Source organism: Eleginops maclovinus, chromosome 23 (assembly GCF_036324505.1).
Source record: "Eleginops maclovinus isolate JMC-PN-2008 ecotype Puerto Natales chromosome 23, JC_Emac_rtc_rv5, whole genome shotgun sequence".
NCBI classification, from domain to species: Eukaryota; Metazoa; Chordata; class Actinopteri; order Perciformes; family Eleginopidae; genus Eleginops; species Eleginops maclovinus.
In genome coordinates this window covers 8,559,673-8,574,078 of record NC_086371.1, presented here as the reverse complement: position 1 = coordinate 8,574,078, position 14,406 = coordinate 8,559,673, and the positions used below count along the sequence as shown (strand labels likewise).

Below are 14,406 nucleotides of genomic sequence, written 5' to 3'. Positions count from 1 at the left end.
GACATGCATGTTGTGGGATATAGGGAGACAAAGTGCTGCAGGTGGTGGTGTTAACCAGCTGCTGCAAAGCCTATGCTGTCAAAGGTGGGTAGAATTATGCTTTCCCTTTGGCCTTTCATCAGCTGAAATGAGCCAAGTCTGCATTTGCTGTGTATGTTTGGCCTCCACAGTATTCATGCGATGAATGTGTTGGGTCTACTTTCATCTGAAGAAAACATGAATAAATATTCCACCATGGTCACAGGTAGCAGACTTATTTTTTCTTTAATGTTTCAGATGTTTGTATCTCAGAAGTAATGCGAGCAGGACGATGAATGCAAAGTTTAGAGTGATATACCATCACTGTTAGGAAACTTACCTTGAAGCCTTCCTCCCAAAAAACAAACTAGCATTAAACTAAATGTCTTATATGGCACCTTTTAACTCAATAACCTGTAAATCCACAATGTGTCTTCCTCAGTGCTGTGAACACATGCTCTGTGCATGATGTGAGTCGAGGATGGGATGTGAACAATCGTATACTTACGTATTTGCAGCAGTGTGTACTTCAGGCACAAAAAGTCTTACAGTGTGTTTATGTAGTGTGTGTGTTCCTATGACAGGGAAACTTACACAGAACCAGACTATTTGGCCAAGAATGGATTCTTATCCTACTCCTCCTGTACTTATACTGCACAACAAGGAGTACGATAAATGTATTCTAGTAATAAACTTTAACGTATAATCTATTGCTTTGGCCTTTATACAAAAATGATAACACTGTTGTACACTTACAGTACATACAGTACTATAAACGTTACTATACATCCAATTGTGTCTGTGTGTGTGTGTGTGATTGAGAACAGACTCACATTGACCAACTATGCCGGCTAGAGCGGTCTTGAACTTCTCTTTGGCCTCTTCCACCTCCTTCTCGTGCTGACTCTTCTCGCCCGTCAGCCGGCGGATGTGGCCATTGGACGACTGGATCATTGAGTAGAAGTTGTTGGCGTTCCTTCGGTTGACTTCCCCTCTCTCCAGCCAGGTCAACAGCACATGCACTGCTTCAGGAAACTTGCCGTCGTCTAGCAAAGAGGTAAAGAAATTAAGAGTTATATTTTACGCAAGGAGACATAACAACAGTGCCGAGATACTTGAGGAAAGGATTACAAAACCTTGTACAAGTAAGCAAAAAATGATAAGCAAGGCTTTAAATTCTGAACATTATATCCCTTTTCAAGTAAAAAACACATGTACAGAAGAACATAAAGGCACATACTTCAAATACATGTAATAGAAAGCCCTTTTTATTCAGTTGAGTGAAAAGTAGACTAAGTAAAGTCTGGGTTAATTTGATCAAGCCAAAGTGATGCTGAAAAGAGATCTACTGTAAAGTGTAGAGAACAAGGACAGGAGAACAAAAAGCCATCTGTGCTATTTGATGAAAGGAAAAGGGAGAACTGTACACATGACAGACTGACATATGCTCTGTAACAAAGAACACCTTCACAGACGACCTGACAAACGACACCTGAGGGAAGTAAAAATAAACAAAAAATGGTCTAAGTAAATCGTTCTACTGTGAGCTGCTTGTCGTAACAATGAAAGTTGGGTTTACAGTACATGAGTATAACTGGCATGGAAAAGTCTAAACCTTTTTTTATTTCTGGGTGGAAGATACAGTAAAAGAGTCAACTTAAATGTACAGCAAATAACCGGGATGTGTGCTTTCACAACAGCAGCCTGCAGACTTCAGAAACAAATCCTTGGCTGAAACAACACTGTGTTAGAGTCCTTTACACCATGACGAGGGGAGGGGGAGCTGAATAAGACGCACGCAGATGGCAAAGAGGCAGAAAGTCACAGCCATTTTGTTATCGGGAAACTGTGACTGAGACCTGGAAGTGTCATTGCTCATTAGTGAAACAGGTTTATTCAGCCAGAAAGTCGGAAGAAAGCTGAGAAGACGTGGAAACGAGAGCGGGGAAAGAGAAAATGGAGAGGAAGAAGAGAGACGAGAGGGGAAGAGACAAGATAACAGAGGGGAGCATGTGCCTTTTTTAATCAACAAATGACCTGGATTTCTTAGAGAACCGCCATTAGGACACTTCCTGTAATGCTTTGTCTTAAAATTGCGTGCTTCCTGCAACTGGACACACATACAGAACTACTCTTTGAATTTTCCTTCCATGTCTGTTTAAGGTTTACATAAATAACGTGCCATTCATGATGCGTCAGTTAATGCTGTACTTAATAATGCCTTGTTGACAAAACACCATATGTGTAAAGGTGTTACCTCTACACAAGTTCAAGTTCAAGTTACTTTATTTATACCCAGAGGTAGATTTTGTTTGCAGTAGTAGAGTCCTCATACACACATATGGGAAAGGGATAAAAGATGCACATATCACACATCATTCAAGACGCACATATCACACATCATTCAAGAGGCACATATCACACATCATTCAAGAGGCACATATCACACATCATTCAACTTACAAATACAATAATAAATAAATAAATAAAAACACCTGTGCAAAATATATCTATGACTTATTCCTCAGTGTAAGTGTGTTACCTATGTTTTAGCTTTCATATCGTGCACATATTTTACTTTGTATGTTTTATATTCAGCCAACCTTTGATCTTGTCTCCCAGCTGGCTGCACTCGTGCTCGGAGTAGTGCACTATGGGAGGAGGAGAGGGCGGCCGCAGGAGATCCTCCTCTATCTTGCGCCGGTGCCTCTCCTCTCTGGCCAACATGCGCTGGTGACACTCCCACTCGTACAGGTCGTCTCTGGCCTGGGCGAAGTCCACATGGAGGCGGCCCGAGTCTTTTTTGTCTGTGCTGGAGCCCAAGCGGATACGGTAACCTATGGCAGAAAAAAGCGGAACAATTAAAAAAAAAGAAAAGGAAGAGGAGATAGAAGGAAGTTGAAGATAGGAAAAGTAAATATGCTGAGAGAAGCAAAGGGACAGCAGGGAACTAAATTAAAATGAAAGAATTGGTCAATGCCCATCACTTTTAAACATTAACTTTCTTAACTACATTTTTGCTGCTCTTAGGGTGGATTCAACATTTTGGTGTAGCCATTCAATGTGACAACTTTGGTGAAACCGTGACTTTTCCTCAAGCATGGGGTTGACATTTGTGTTAAATGCTAAATGTCTGAGCATCTATTAGAATAGATTTCCATGAAGTATGCTGCACACAAAAATGTCCCCCTCAGGATGAATGGTAATGGAATGGATGGTAATCTTTGGTGATGTAATGCTATCATCAGGTCAACATGTTAATTTGTCCACCACTTTAGTTTGGTACCAAAAGCCTAAAAAAAACTAACAACAATATGACAAAATCAAAAGGTTCAAGGCCCTTAGAGCCAGAAAAACTCAACTAAAATAGTAAACATGTCAAACATAATACCTACTTAACATCCATATATTAGCATTAGCATTGTGAGCATGGTAGTGTGCTAATGTTAGCATTTAGCTAAGTTAACATAGCTGTTAGCATAGGTGGAGCATCTACAACCCCGGAAAAAATAAAGAGACCACTTCAGCATTATCATTTCTCTTGTTTTATTATGTATAGGTATGTCGTTGAGTTAAATTGTTATATATTTTTTTTATTGTATTCTTTAAACTACTGAAAATGCTTCTCTGTGTTGGAATTCAACAGACAATGGAATGGCTGCCATGATACAGATACAGATTTGAGAAAAATGTGGAGTGGTGTCTTAATTTTTTCCGGAGCGGTATGTCTTGTTATGAGATATTTGACAGAAGAAGAAACAAGAAAAAGAGAGAGAGAGAGAGAGAGAGAGAGAGAGCGAGAGAGAGAGAGAGAGAGAGAGAGAGGGAGGGAGAGAGAATAGAGGATAGGGTGACATGTGACAAAGATCCCTTGTCGGATTCAGACTGAGGAAGTCACGGTTGTGTGGTTTCTACCTTAGGACCACTGAAGCAACGCCACGCCTGAATGCCTCTAATTCTTGACAGCTGTCAACTTCACACTTCCCATTCGCACCTGACGGCCACCGTTTTTAATTAAATATTCTATATGTAAATCAGCCAGTCCTACTTCTTCTGGATTGCTCATGATAATGAAAAGTTCAATCATGGGCACCATACATGCTTTTAATACAAATTGGAAAAACATGCCAGGAGGCGTGGAGTCAACTGAATAGAAAATGGGAAAAAGAGGAAGCAGGAGAGCTAAAAGGTACATGTATGAGCTTTACTGTAGTGTACATACAGTACATAAACACATGCCACTGAGCACGCTCGATTGGTCCACCTGTCTCCACCCTTTCTCTTTACCCCGATGTTTAATGCCGTAATTTGACACCACATACTGTACACAGAGTACAAAACCTGCATCCTACTTCTCAATACACAAGAGATACCGCAGGAGGTCAATTACTGCTCTAGAGGCACTGAAGGACCCAATATCCCTCATTACTCCCTCTTCTACTCACTACTTCCTTCTTATCCTCAAACTCTCCTCCTAACCCAATTTTCACTAATAGCTGGTTTCAGATCTGAAGTGAAATCAGGCCCATTTTGTGATTTAATTGGTTGAAATGATCAGAGGGTGTTTGGGTACACATGTGTGCTGTAGCCGGACACGGTAATGATGCCCAGTGAGATCCACTGTGAGGCCCAACACACTCATCACAGGAGAAAGGGTGGGGGGTTAAGATGCCAGTGCAAACAGGAAGAGAAATGAGCGAGAGTATTGGGGTTTCTACTTCAGTCTCTCTGCTTCAGGCTCCCAATCAACCACAACTTCAATATTTCATAAGGAGGATATCTCACTGTGCTGGGGCTGCTGGAGTTAGTGTCATTGCAGGGTACTGTGTTTGTACAGTGTGTGTGTGTGGGTGTGTGTGTGTGTGTGTGTGTGTGTGTGTGTGTGTGTGTGTGTGTGTGTGTGGGTCGGGTATTATTTATGGGAAAACTACACAGCCCTGACATCTAGCTAATATATAGACCTCGGCTCCCACGTCTCACTGCAAGAACAGAGGCAGAAGAAATCCCAGGACCTTTCACTCAAATTAATTCCCTCACAAAAAAAACACACACATTTGCACATGCATGAACACACACTTATGCTGGAAAATGCAACTAAGGCCATTGATAGGTTAAATAGGTTTTTCACAGCAGGAACACACAGCCAGCACAGCGAGATTTAAGACTTCTCGGCTCAAGAAGGCGCTGTGAAAATGAAGATTAGATAAGAAACAATCAGCCGGTGTCACACGGTTAACACAGATGCTTTTTTCTGATCTAATGGTCATTAATAACTTGTGTTGTGTGAGCCTCTAGGCTGTGTTTGACCTGTGAGTGTCCTTTCGTATAGTAAAGCCCACACATATGGGAAGAGGGTGAAACTATCGGTCATGTTTGTATTTTCTCTGTGAATAATTAGATGACTGTAGTAAAGCCAACAGTTTTAATTATTTCACCAGCTATACATAATATGATAAACATGAGCCGCTCTTTTGTTTTGAGGCAGAATTCATTTGAAATGTGAATTAATTTACGTTTCAAATTGTAAAATCATTTCTCAACAGATTTCTCTGACTGGATTTTAAGCAGCTACAGTTTGCAACGGACATTAATAGACAATTCTCACAAAAATGCACCTTGGGAGATGATATATACACCTTCATTGTACCTATAGTTTTATTTAAATCAAGGAACCAGATGATATGTAGGAGTCAATCTTTTTCCCACCAGCAGAGTGCTATGACCGTATGTCACATAACATTGTTCGTGGGAAAAACAAATGGAAGTTTTACTACCAGGGGCCTACTATGTGCGTCCATGTGTTCTTGCTTGATATTACGTCTAAGTGCAACTGACACAAATACAGTGAAATAGCCTAACAATAAACACTTTCACAATGAGGATTTTACAGTTAGGACAGCTCACCCGAAAGGAAAAGAGCCTTGTCCACAGTGAACTCTTCAGCAAATCTGATATGGCAGAAGTTTTTCTTGCTTTTGCGTATGGCGGTGATATCTCCACACTGCCCGAAGACCTCAACGATGAGCTGCTCGCTGGAATTCTCCGGCAGCCCGCCAACAAACACCGTCTTACAACCCGGAGGGCGGTCTCTTGTAGCCGGAGGGGGAAGGTCTGTTAAAAATTAGTTGGAAAAAAGGAAGAATATAGAGTTATGAATCAACCATCGCTAGGTTAAAATATTGAGACAGGGCTGTAGATAAATATCCGGAATGATGAAACTGCGTGCACTTGCATTGATGTGGAGATAATACAGCTGAAATACGAGGTACACAAGAAATGATTCAGCTGCCTCAGAAGACTGAAACTCGATTTTGAGAATGAATTATGCTCTTTAAGAAGCTGAATACAATATGTCCAGAGGCAGGAACATACGGTTATGATTATATCACTGCTGGAAATCATTTTGGCAGACCTGAGGAGCCGGGATGATTTCCCGTCTTTTGTTTTAAATTAAAAAAAAAGTATGCCTTTAATTATTTTCAATGAAAGACAATTCGAATAACAACAATGTTGTGAGACCCGGACAGAGAAAAGAAAAGAAAAAGCAGCTGTTGTTTTGTACTGTAGCTCTGATACAAATATGTATTTATTCTTACTTTAAAGGCCAACATTTGAGTAGCACTGCTTCCAACATGTTAAACAAAACCCTGGGTGTTTATCCTTTTTATATACACATTATACACAAGACGCATAGCACTTATTAATACAATCCAGAATATGATACAACTGAAAGCCATCCACACAAAAAGAAACTGACAGTACTATTATGTGGGTTAAAAATATAAGGAAAGACTTTTAAGATAAATGGCACTCCAGAAACTGCATAAGGGAGACTCCTGTGATAAAGTATCCAATCCACACATGATGACTGAGGAAAACAAAAGCAAATACAAAATATCCAGAAGGCATAAATGACAAATAAATCCCCAAAGGGACCTGGGGTGTAACTCCACATTCAGGCAGAGAAGAATAAGAGCCATGTCACACAAGATTTAGAAAAGAGAAACAGAAACAAATCTGGTATGATATCAACTAGTTTCAAAAACAGATGCAGCAAAATCCAATGAGGTCATATTATAAACAGAGCACTTGACTGAAAAAATGATAAAGTGTAATGCATGATTAATGATAACTTGGACTAATATTCTCAGATCGTTTTTGTTTGATAAATGTTAATATCAAACCCATTCAATGTTGGAAATAAATTCCTTTGGCACAAAGTGATTGCAGATCCTCTCATGTGGAAGGTCCTGTGCTTTGCAGAAATCACTTCTTCTACACAGATGAGTGTTGACTGATCTAATCTCCAATAGATCAGGCTTCTCATCCATGATGAATGTGATTAGCGGGGTCCATGTGGAGTGAACCGGCTAATCAGTGGAACGCTGAGGAAGCTGGATTTCCGGATGAGTGCTAGAAAAGAGCTCGAAATCACCGGTACTGACGCTCCCACCCAGGGAAAATATCGATAATCTGAGAAGAACTGGAGTTAAACTTGGTGGGATACCTGAGGTGTGTCATGAGGGCACAGCTGATAAGCTGCAAGTGGATTAACTGAGATATTTTGAGGTCTTAATCATGTGTGATCAAAAGGACTTCAAGACTGGGAGTTAGATGGTTGCAGTAATAAAGAGTTCAGCTTTATTTCACTGTCGCACAGTGGTACTAAACGGGGCTGTACACTTGCAGAGAAATCTAAAGAAAAGTCTGTTCTTCTTCACAAACAGTTTTAAAGAAGTTCATCCGGTCTGACAGTTCTCATGCCTCAGTCAGAATTCCAGATCTGGCCCATTGGAAGCCTTTTGTGCACTCTCATTAGCCAACAGAAACAGAGGCTTTACTACCCTCTGCCATCTCTCAATAAAAAGCATTCTCATTCAGGAATCCAATTTTGAAAATTAAAATACCTCCAGCTGTAAAAGATTTGGAAAGTGAAAGAAAGAGACATAATACAATAAGGTTCTGAAGCAGGGTGACAGTCTGGTGTCATTCATACATATTTTACAATAATATTCAAAGGATATTGAGCAGTGAAAACAACAATCCAGTCATAGTTTAGAAAGATTTACCAGCTCAGTCCCCCCGGCTGCTTCAGCCACTTGAACTTATTATAGTACTTTGACGCAGAGTAAAATTCTGGTCCCTGAGTCGAAGCCAGCACTGCCCCTCACTTTTAACTTTCTCTGCCTCCTCTTTTCTTTTTAATGTGCCTGAAAGCAAACATATTGACTGGAGTTTTGCTCTTTGAACTCCTGAATTGGTGGATTAAACTAGTTTTGAGTTAGGATGGACAGAAAAAAGCAAAAGGTGGGGCCGAAAAAGCTTGCGATTGCAGCAAGCGTTTTCTCGGCAGAGGCAACAAACAGTCCCCAACTAAGTGACCTTTGCAGTGCATGAGTGTCTGACGGAGACAACGGGGGGAGCAAAGAGGACAGAGGAGAGAGAACGGGTGCAGTGCAGCAGTTGCCCAATGTGTTGTGTTGTAAATGAACTAAACATGTTTTGTTTTGCAATACAAAGTTTGTTTTTTGTTTGTAATAGCTTACAACAGATTGCAGGAGAGAGATAATTCTGCTGTCCTGCTGTGCTACTGAACCCCACTGTTTGAACATTAGGACATTTTATGCAAATGCCCACGAACAAGATTTGAATGAACAATTCATGATTTACTGATTGAATTACAAGAAAAACATGATATCCTACAATATATGAAAGCATTTGTTAGCAGACCCAAGTGATTGCCCGAGGTCTACCTGCTTTTCATTTGCATAAAAAGACAGGGTGAGGGTAGAGTGGGCAGATTTCGCAGGATCAACTAAGATATGCGGGTTGCTGCTGCCAGGCAGAGCTTAAAAAGGAGGTTTTTTGTCCAAATTCGAGCTGGATATGTCTATCGCTTTGAGGCACTGTGAGACGGACATTTCAAGGCTGATCGTTTTAAAATGCAGACAGAAAAACAGAGGAGAGAACAGGGTGGCTGCAGGTTTTAGGGTAGAGAAAGAAAAGAGCAATAAATCAACCAGAAGTGACATTGGCTACTGAGAGGCTTTGAAACAAAAAAGCAGCATCATATTTTTAGGATATTTCTTCAAAATCATTTTGATATATTCAGAAGCAAGACATTCTAAAAATAGGGCTGACCCAGGCTTCAACAGTTGCCATGGAAATCCAAATCAAAAGCAGTTTATTTCAATTGTTTCATTTTTTTCATTCCGTCTTTTGGTTAAATTATTGTTATACGTATACATTCTTAATAACCCATTCAAAAAGAAATGGTAATCCAACCGTATTCATCGAACACAATCTAAATGAATTATTACTCAGTTATTCTCAAAGGGATGGTGCTTTGTGTATTAATGTATGTGTATGTAAGCAGTAAGTGAACGCCACCTATACATGTATTAATATTTCTCACTCAAGCTTAAAATCCAAAGAATTGTATTTGGGACAGCCCTTACTAATTATATATATTCCAATAAAAAACAAAACCACATCAGAAACTCTGCACACTTGTTTACTGTGTACATTCAATCTTGAAAACTGACTTTATTTTGGAAGATAATGAAACATTGACTGACTGATAAGCCGGTTGATGTGTTTCTATTCTGACAGGTTACTCTGTATAAATACAGATGCTGCTGTAAAGCAAACACTCCCCGCCTGTCCCGCAGGCCTGCCGTCAGCGTGGCCACCCACTGGTCTGCTACACTAACACAGGTCATCACCATCCATCACCTCAAGCGGCTAAACACTTTTTTTATAGGTGGAGGAGCTGCCACACGAGGAGGCTCCAGTCCTCCAAGGGCTGTTATTCAGAAGATAAACTACATTTACAAACACTCCACTGTTTAGTCCATTCACATCCTACATTAACATACGGCACATAAAGATTTATCTCACAGGAAACAAACACCATTTCCAGCGCGCCAGGACTTCCCTAGGTCAGGCTAACAGTCCGTTTGTCAGTTTTTCATCGGGGTCTTTGTTGACTGATGCATTTATATCTTTTCACAGTTACCCTTAGATGTCTTTTTTAATGGAAAACAACAGCAGATGAGCATCCTTCTTCATTCAAGCTTAATGTATATGTGTGCATTTGCAACCCTGAGACACACTGCTACTATCATCAAATAATATGTTTGATCCTTCTTCAAAGATAATTATGAAATCTCTTTTTTAGAGTGCCTTTACACATCTGAATAAAGTAAGAGAGCCAGACAACACAGAGTTTGATGTCCAATTAGATTATCAAAGTGAGTCCACGGGTCCAAATGTGTTAAAGCTGTATAAAGGAACTACTACTCCACTTTAAGTGCTGGATAGGGGAAGGTGAAAGAGGGGTTATAAGTGTATGAATGAGGAAAAAGGAGGGAAAGAGCTTGATGATGATACACACTGAGGGTAAAGATATAAACGCTGAGGGGGTAGAGGAAGAGGGAGAGAGCGGGAGGGCTGCAGGGTTGTTGCCGCTCAGCTACAGGTCAGTGAGGCCGATGTTGCACGGTGTGTCAGGTTGAGTGCGTGCAGCTAGAGGGTAATGACTACTTCTGATAGACAACATATGCAACCGTGTTGCCTAGACACAGGGATGCAGCCGGCATCAATGCTTGTTTCCCTTTGTTCTCGCCACATGCCGAATAACCCTCAAAACCATCTGCATCCATTTTACATCTCCCGTTCAGAGCAATACTCTTCAATTATAAAACCAACCGAGCTGTTGCATGACTGATCCCACAGTATCATTCAATAATGTAACAACTCCACAAAGAGGAAGTAGGGATTTCAAAAAACCTATACAGTTAGCTCAAAGCAGAAGTAATCTGCTAATATTTTATGAAGAGCTTTTTTATGACAGACATATACGTTTGCTTCTCAAATTTCAATATGTTACAGTTTTCTTAATCACTGTGGCATCACTGTTGGTGGTACTTTGGATATTTTTGCTATTTTCTTTTGCGTTTCAAGCAGAAAAACAATTTCATTTTTTATTTTCCAACACATTTTCTCCTCAAAACTCAGCTATTTGCAACCAAAAGCACTTTTAAAAGCATGCAGTATTAAAAAATAACGACTCCTCTGGTAAAAACAATGTTCTTCTCTAGTATCTCAAACAGCTCTCTTGTCTTCGAGAACAACACAGTTTACTTGACACAGACGCTTAAATTATCACTAAAAGTGACAATTCATTTACATCTAATTTTTTTATATGAAAGATTTTCTGTGTTCAGGAATCTGGTGTTACCAATATCTTCCCAAGCTTAATTTCAGCAACATAAGAATGAACTTCGTAAGGAAAAAATTGACTATTTGTCCTATCCACCTAGAAATGGTCCACAGCTCTCTACGTGTACAGGTTGTTTTGACTGGAGAGATTCACAGACATCCTTCTCTCCAGCCATGTCCTCCAGCTCCCTGAGGAAATCCTGAGATATTTTCAGTCTAGGTAGGATATATATATCTTTACAGCATTTTCCGGGTTTGATCCAGTGTCTCCTTAGAGCCCGACGTGCCTGGAATAACTCCTCGTAGAGGCGCCCAGGATCCTAGGGAGGATGCTCCCTGCTCCTTAAATGCAAAGAAGCCGCAGTAATACTGGAAGTTGCTTCAGGAAGTCCAAGCTCCTGATGCTGTCCCAGAGGATGAACCCAGACACCAGGAATGGAAAACAATCATAGCTGCTTGCAACCTCAATATCCGTCTTTTGGGAAGGACTATTTGCCTTCAGGCTCAGTTCCCTCTTCAGCACAAAATCACCTGTCTAGATCCCGTGCCTGCTCTTGACTTTGCATATAGAGAAGAAATAGTCCCGGCCGCTTCACATGTGGCTTAAAACCAACACATGTGGTCAACAGAACTACATTACTGCCTGCCGTAAAGCAGAGATGCAATCCTAAGTCAACCAGAGAGGGTTTTACTAGAGGTTCTGTCTACATGCATTGTAAACCAATGGATCGAACAAACCAGTCTGTCTGTCTTTGAATAGCTTCTAGTCTGGACCCTTGCCTGGGAATTTTTAAGAGATGCTTCAAGGAGCTGCTGACTACCCACTCATTGAGCTGGATGTCCTTTGAGGGCATAACCTTTTCCCATTGGCTTAGTGTGCAATGTGGAGCTGAATCTTACACAGTTAGAAGGATCAAGCCTTGGCAGTTTTCCTCAGATGTGTGCCTAGTAAAACATTTGGCCTAGAGATTACCCTTTTTTTGTGTCACTAACATAGGTGACAGTAAAGAAGATCTTGAATAGAGATCAGATCAAAATGTAAATGAAGAGAAACTGGGACAGAGGAACAAGGATAGTGGTAGAAAAAGGTAGAAAGTTCAGTATGAAGATGAGAAATGCCAACAATTAAGTGTTGTTTGTGTCCATGCATCACTAAGCTTCAGTTGTTGGGGCACAGAACAACTGTGCTCAATATTTTATACATAGTATTGAGCCTTGATATACATTTTGTAAATGTTGTTGTATACTATGCCACACAACACAGATGTATTTGTGTCATAGAGTGATCTTGACAGGCCTTAATGTTTTAGATCTGATCCCTCACACAGCCTCAGGGTTTTATTGTCACAAAGTGTGTTGCTCACTTACATAAACGCCAATCTCAAAAGATATTCCTAACTTCTAACCAGCTTTATCTTCTACACCAGATTGTGACAGTAACAGTATTTAATGACCCACAATGCACACACAGCAGACAAGCAAGCACATCTAAAGAGATCAAAAGCAAACCCCCCCACTATTTTTTTTTCCTAACAACGGATAATTGGAAGGTGGGGATGAGACAGATGTAAACAACAGCTTGAAAAAAAGCACTGAATGCTATTTGTGTGGATGCAAATGCAATTCATGTTGTTTAGGTTAATCGCGGGGCCAGAAGATGAGAGAAACAAATAAAGAGGAACAACACAATGATTGATGTTTCCCATATTGAAACACCAAGACAGAACACATTTGCAATAACATTTTGGGGTCTGACATATGCTACAAAAAGCATAATCTCAAGACTTCACTGAGATCTAAACAAATATATTACATTCTGACATCTGCCACAACCACACTCATTTGTCAGTTCAAATTTGTTCTTGCATGCAGAGAAAATTAAGCAGATCTCAAATCCCAAGAGGCTAAACTTGGCTTTTGACTTTGACAGGTAGAAAGTCCATACGGAATATGGCATTTTGATGGTGTTTAATAAAACAAAATGAAACAAACGATAACTTAGGTAGGACCAAACGGTCTCCAGAAAGAATATCAGCGCAAGCTCACCCTCTGTCATCCCATCCCCGGCCTGCAACAGGTGACCTAAATACACAAACCACACCCATGTGACAATTGCCAGAAGTGCTCAACAAATACAAATGAAAATGATGTAAACAAATATCAATAATACAAATAATACACTCAGGCTAAAGGGTATATTAGCTCGTACAAGATCTTTTGGGAAAATGTTTATAGCAGTTTTTTTCAAGCTGAAATAAATCTGATCACTGTCGGTTTGGAAGTCGTTTACAACAGACAGTATCGTTGGGTTTTAAAATGTCGGACAAGCACGCAATTGAAGATGCTGCTTTTGGCTGTGGACATTTTTAATTGCTTTATTTTCACCAGTTTCTGACGTTTACAGGATCCACTTATTACATGCTTTTTAGAGACAGTAATTGTCAGGTGAATTGTGAAAATAATTGTCAGCTGTACTGCTAACAATATAATGTGACCTTAGATACATCAAAGCCACAGTACAGTCATGTTTATCAACTAAATACCTCTTCAAAATAACTAAGCACTTAAGTATGCTTAGGGAAAACAATGATACAGTGAACGCCTTCAAATTAAATTGGACCCTGCAATGGTATTTTCCTATTTCTAGAAGCTGTCTCCAATGATGTTATAATATAAGATGCCTTTGTGGTGTGATTCTTGTGCATGCAGACACTGTAGTGAAGGGCTAACATGATAAGACTTACTGGGGTTGGGGGGGAAGAGGGTGCAGGTCTTGCAGTGGATGATTTCCTTGACAACTGGCAGCTCCTGGGAGAGGGGATTGGGCACCATACCGAGGCCGGGCATCATGGGATTCATGGGGGTGATTCCAGCCATCATGCCAAGGCTGGGATCAAAATCTGAAAGCAGGAGAATGTGAATTAGATCACACAGCTGGGAAGGAAGGGAACGCCTACACAGTAAGAAGTAAATACAGACTTGTCTTCAACAGCTCACCTTGGGTCGGTTATTGCATACGCCTGAACAAAATCATTTAAATGGTATACTTACTTCATGCCAGCCTACTCCTTATGGATTACACAGCCATTTAGAGATCAATCAGCTCATAAAAAACATGCATACTTGAAGAAGTTCCTACTGAGTCACTCTCTCTGTGTCTGTTTG

At 40.3% G+C, this 14,406-nt stretch overlaps 1 protein-coding gene across 4 annotated transcripts in view; it reads right to left on the bottom strand.

The window, feature by feature from the left end:
• The window catches only part of enox2 (ecto-NOX disulfide-thiol exchanger 2), a 148,636-nt gene that overhangs the window by 27,245 nt on the left and 106,985 nt on the right, over nt 1-14,406 (bottom strand). For 3 of the 4 annotated variants that reach the window (XM_063877017.1, XM_063877020.1, XM_063877019.1), the window contains 5 exons: nt 13,986-14,141; nt 13,288-13,323; nt 5,923-6,129; nt 2,622-2,855; nt 852-1,064 (listed from right to left, as the gene is read on the bottom strand). In XM_063877017.1, the coding sequence (XP_063733087.1) occupies nt 852-1,064; nt 2,622-2,855; nt 5,923-6,129; nt 13,288-13,323; nt 13,986-14,141 (846 nt within the window). The remainder of the gene's footprint in view (nt 1-851; nt 1,065-2,621; nt 2,856-5,922; nt 6,130-13,287; nt 13,324-13,985; nt 14,142-14,406) is intronic. The other variant, XM_063877018.1, reaches the window with a different exon arrangement.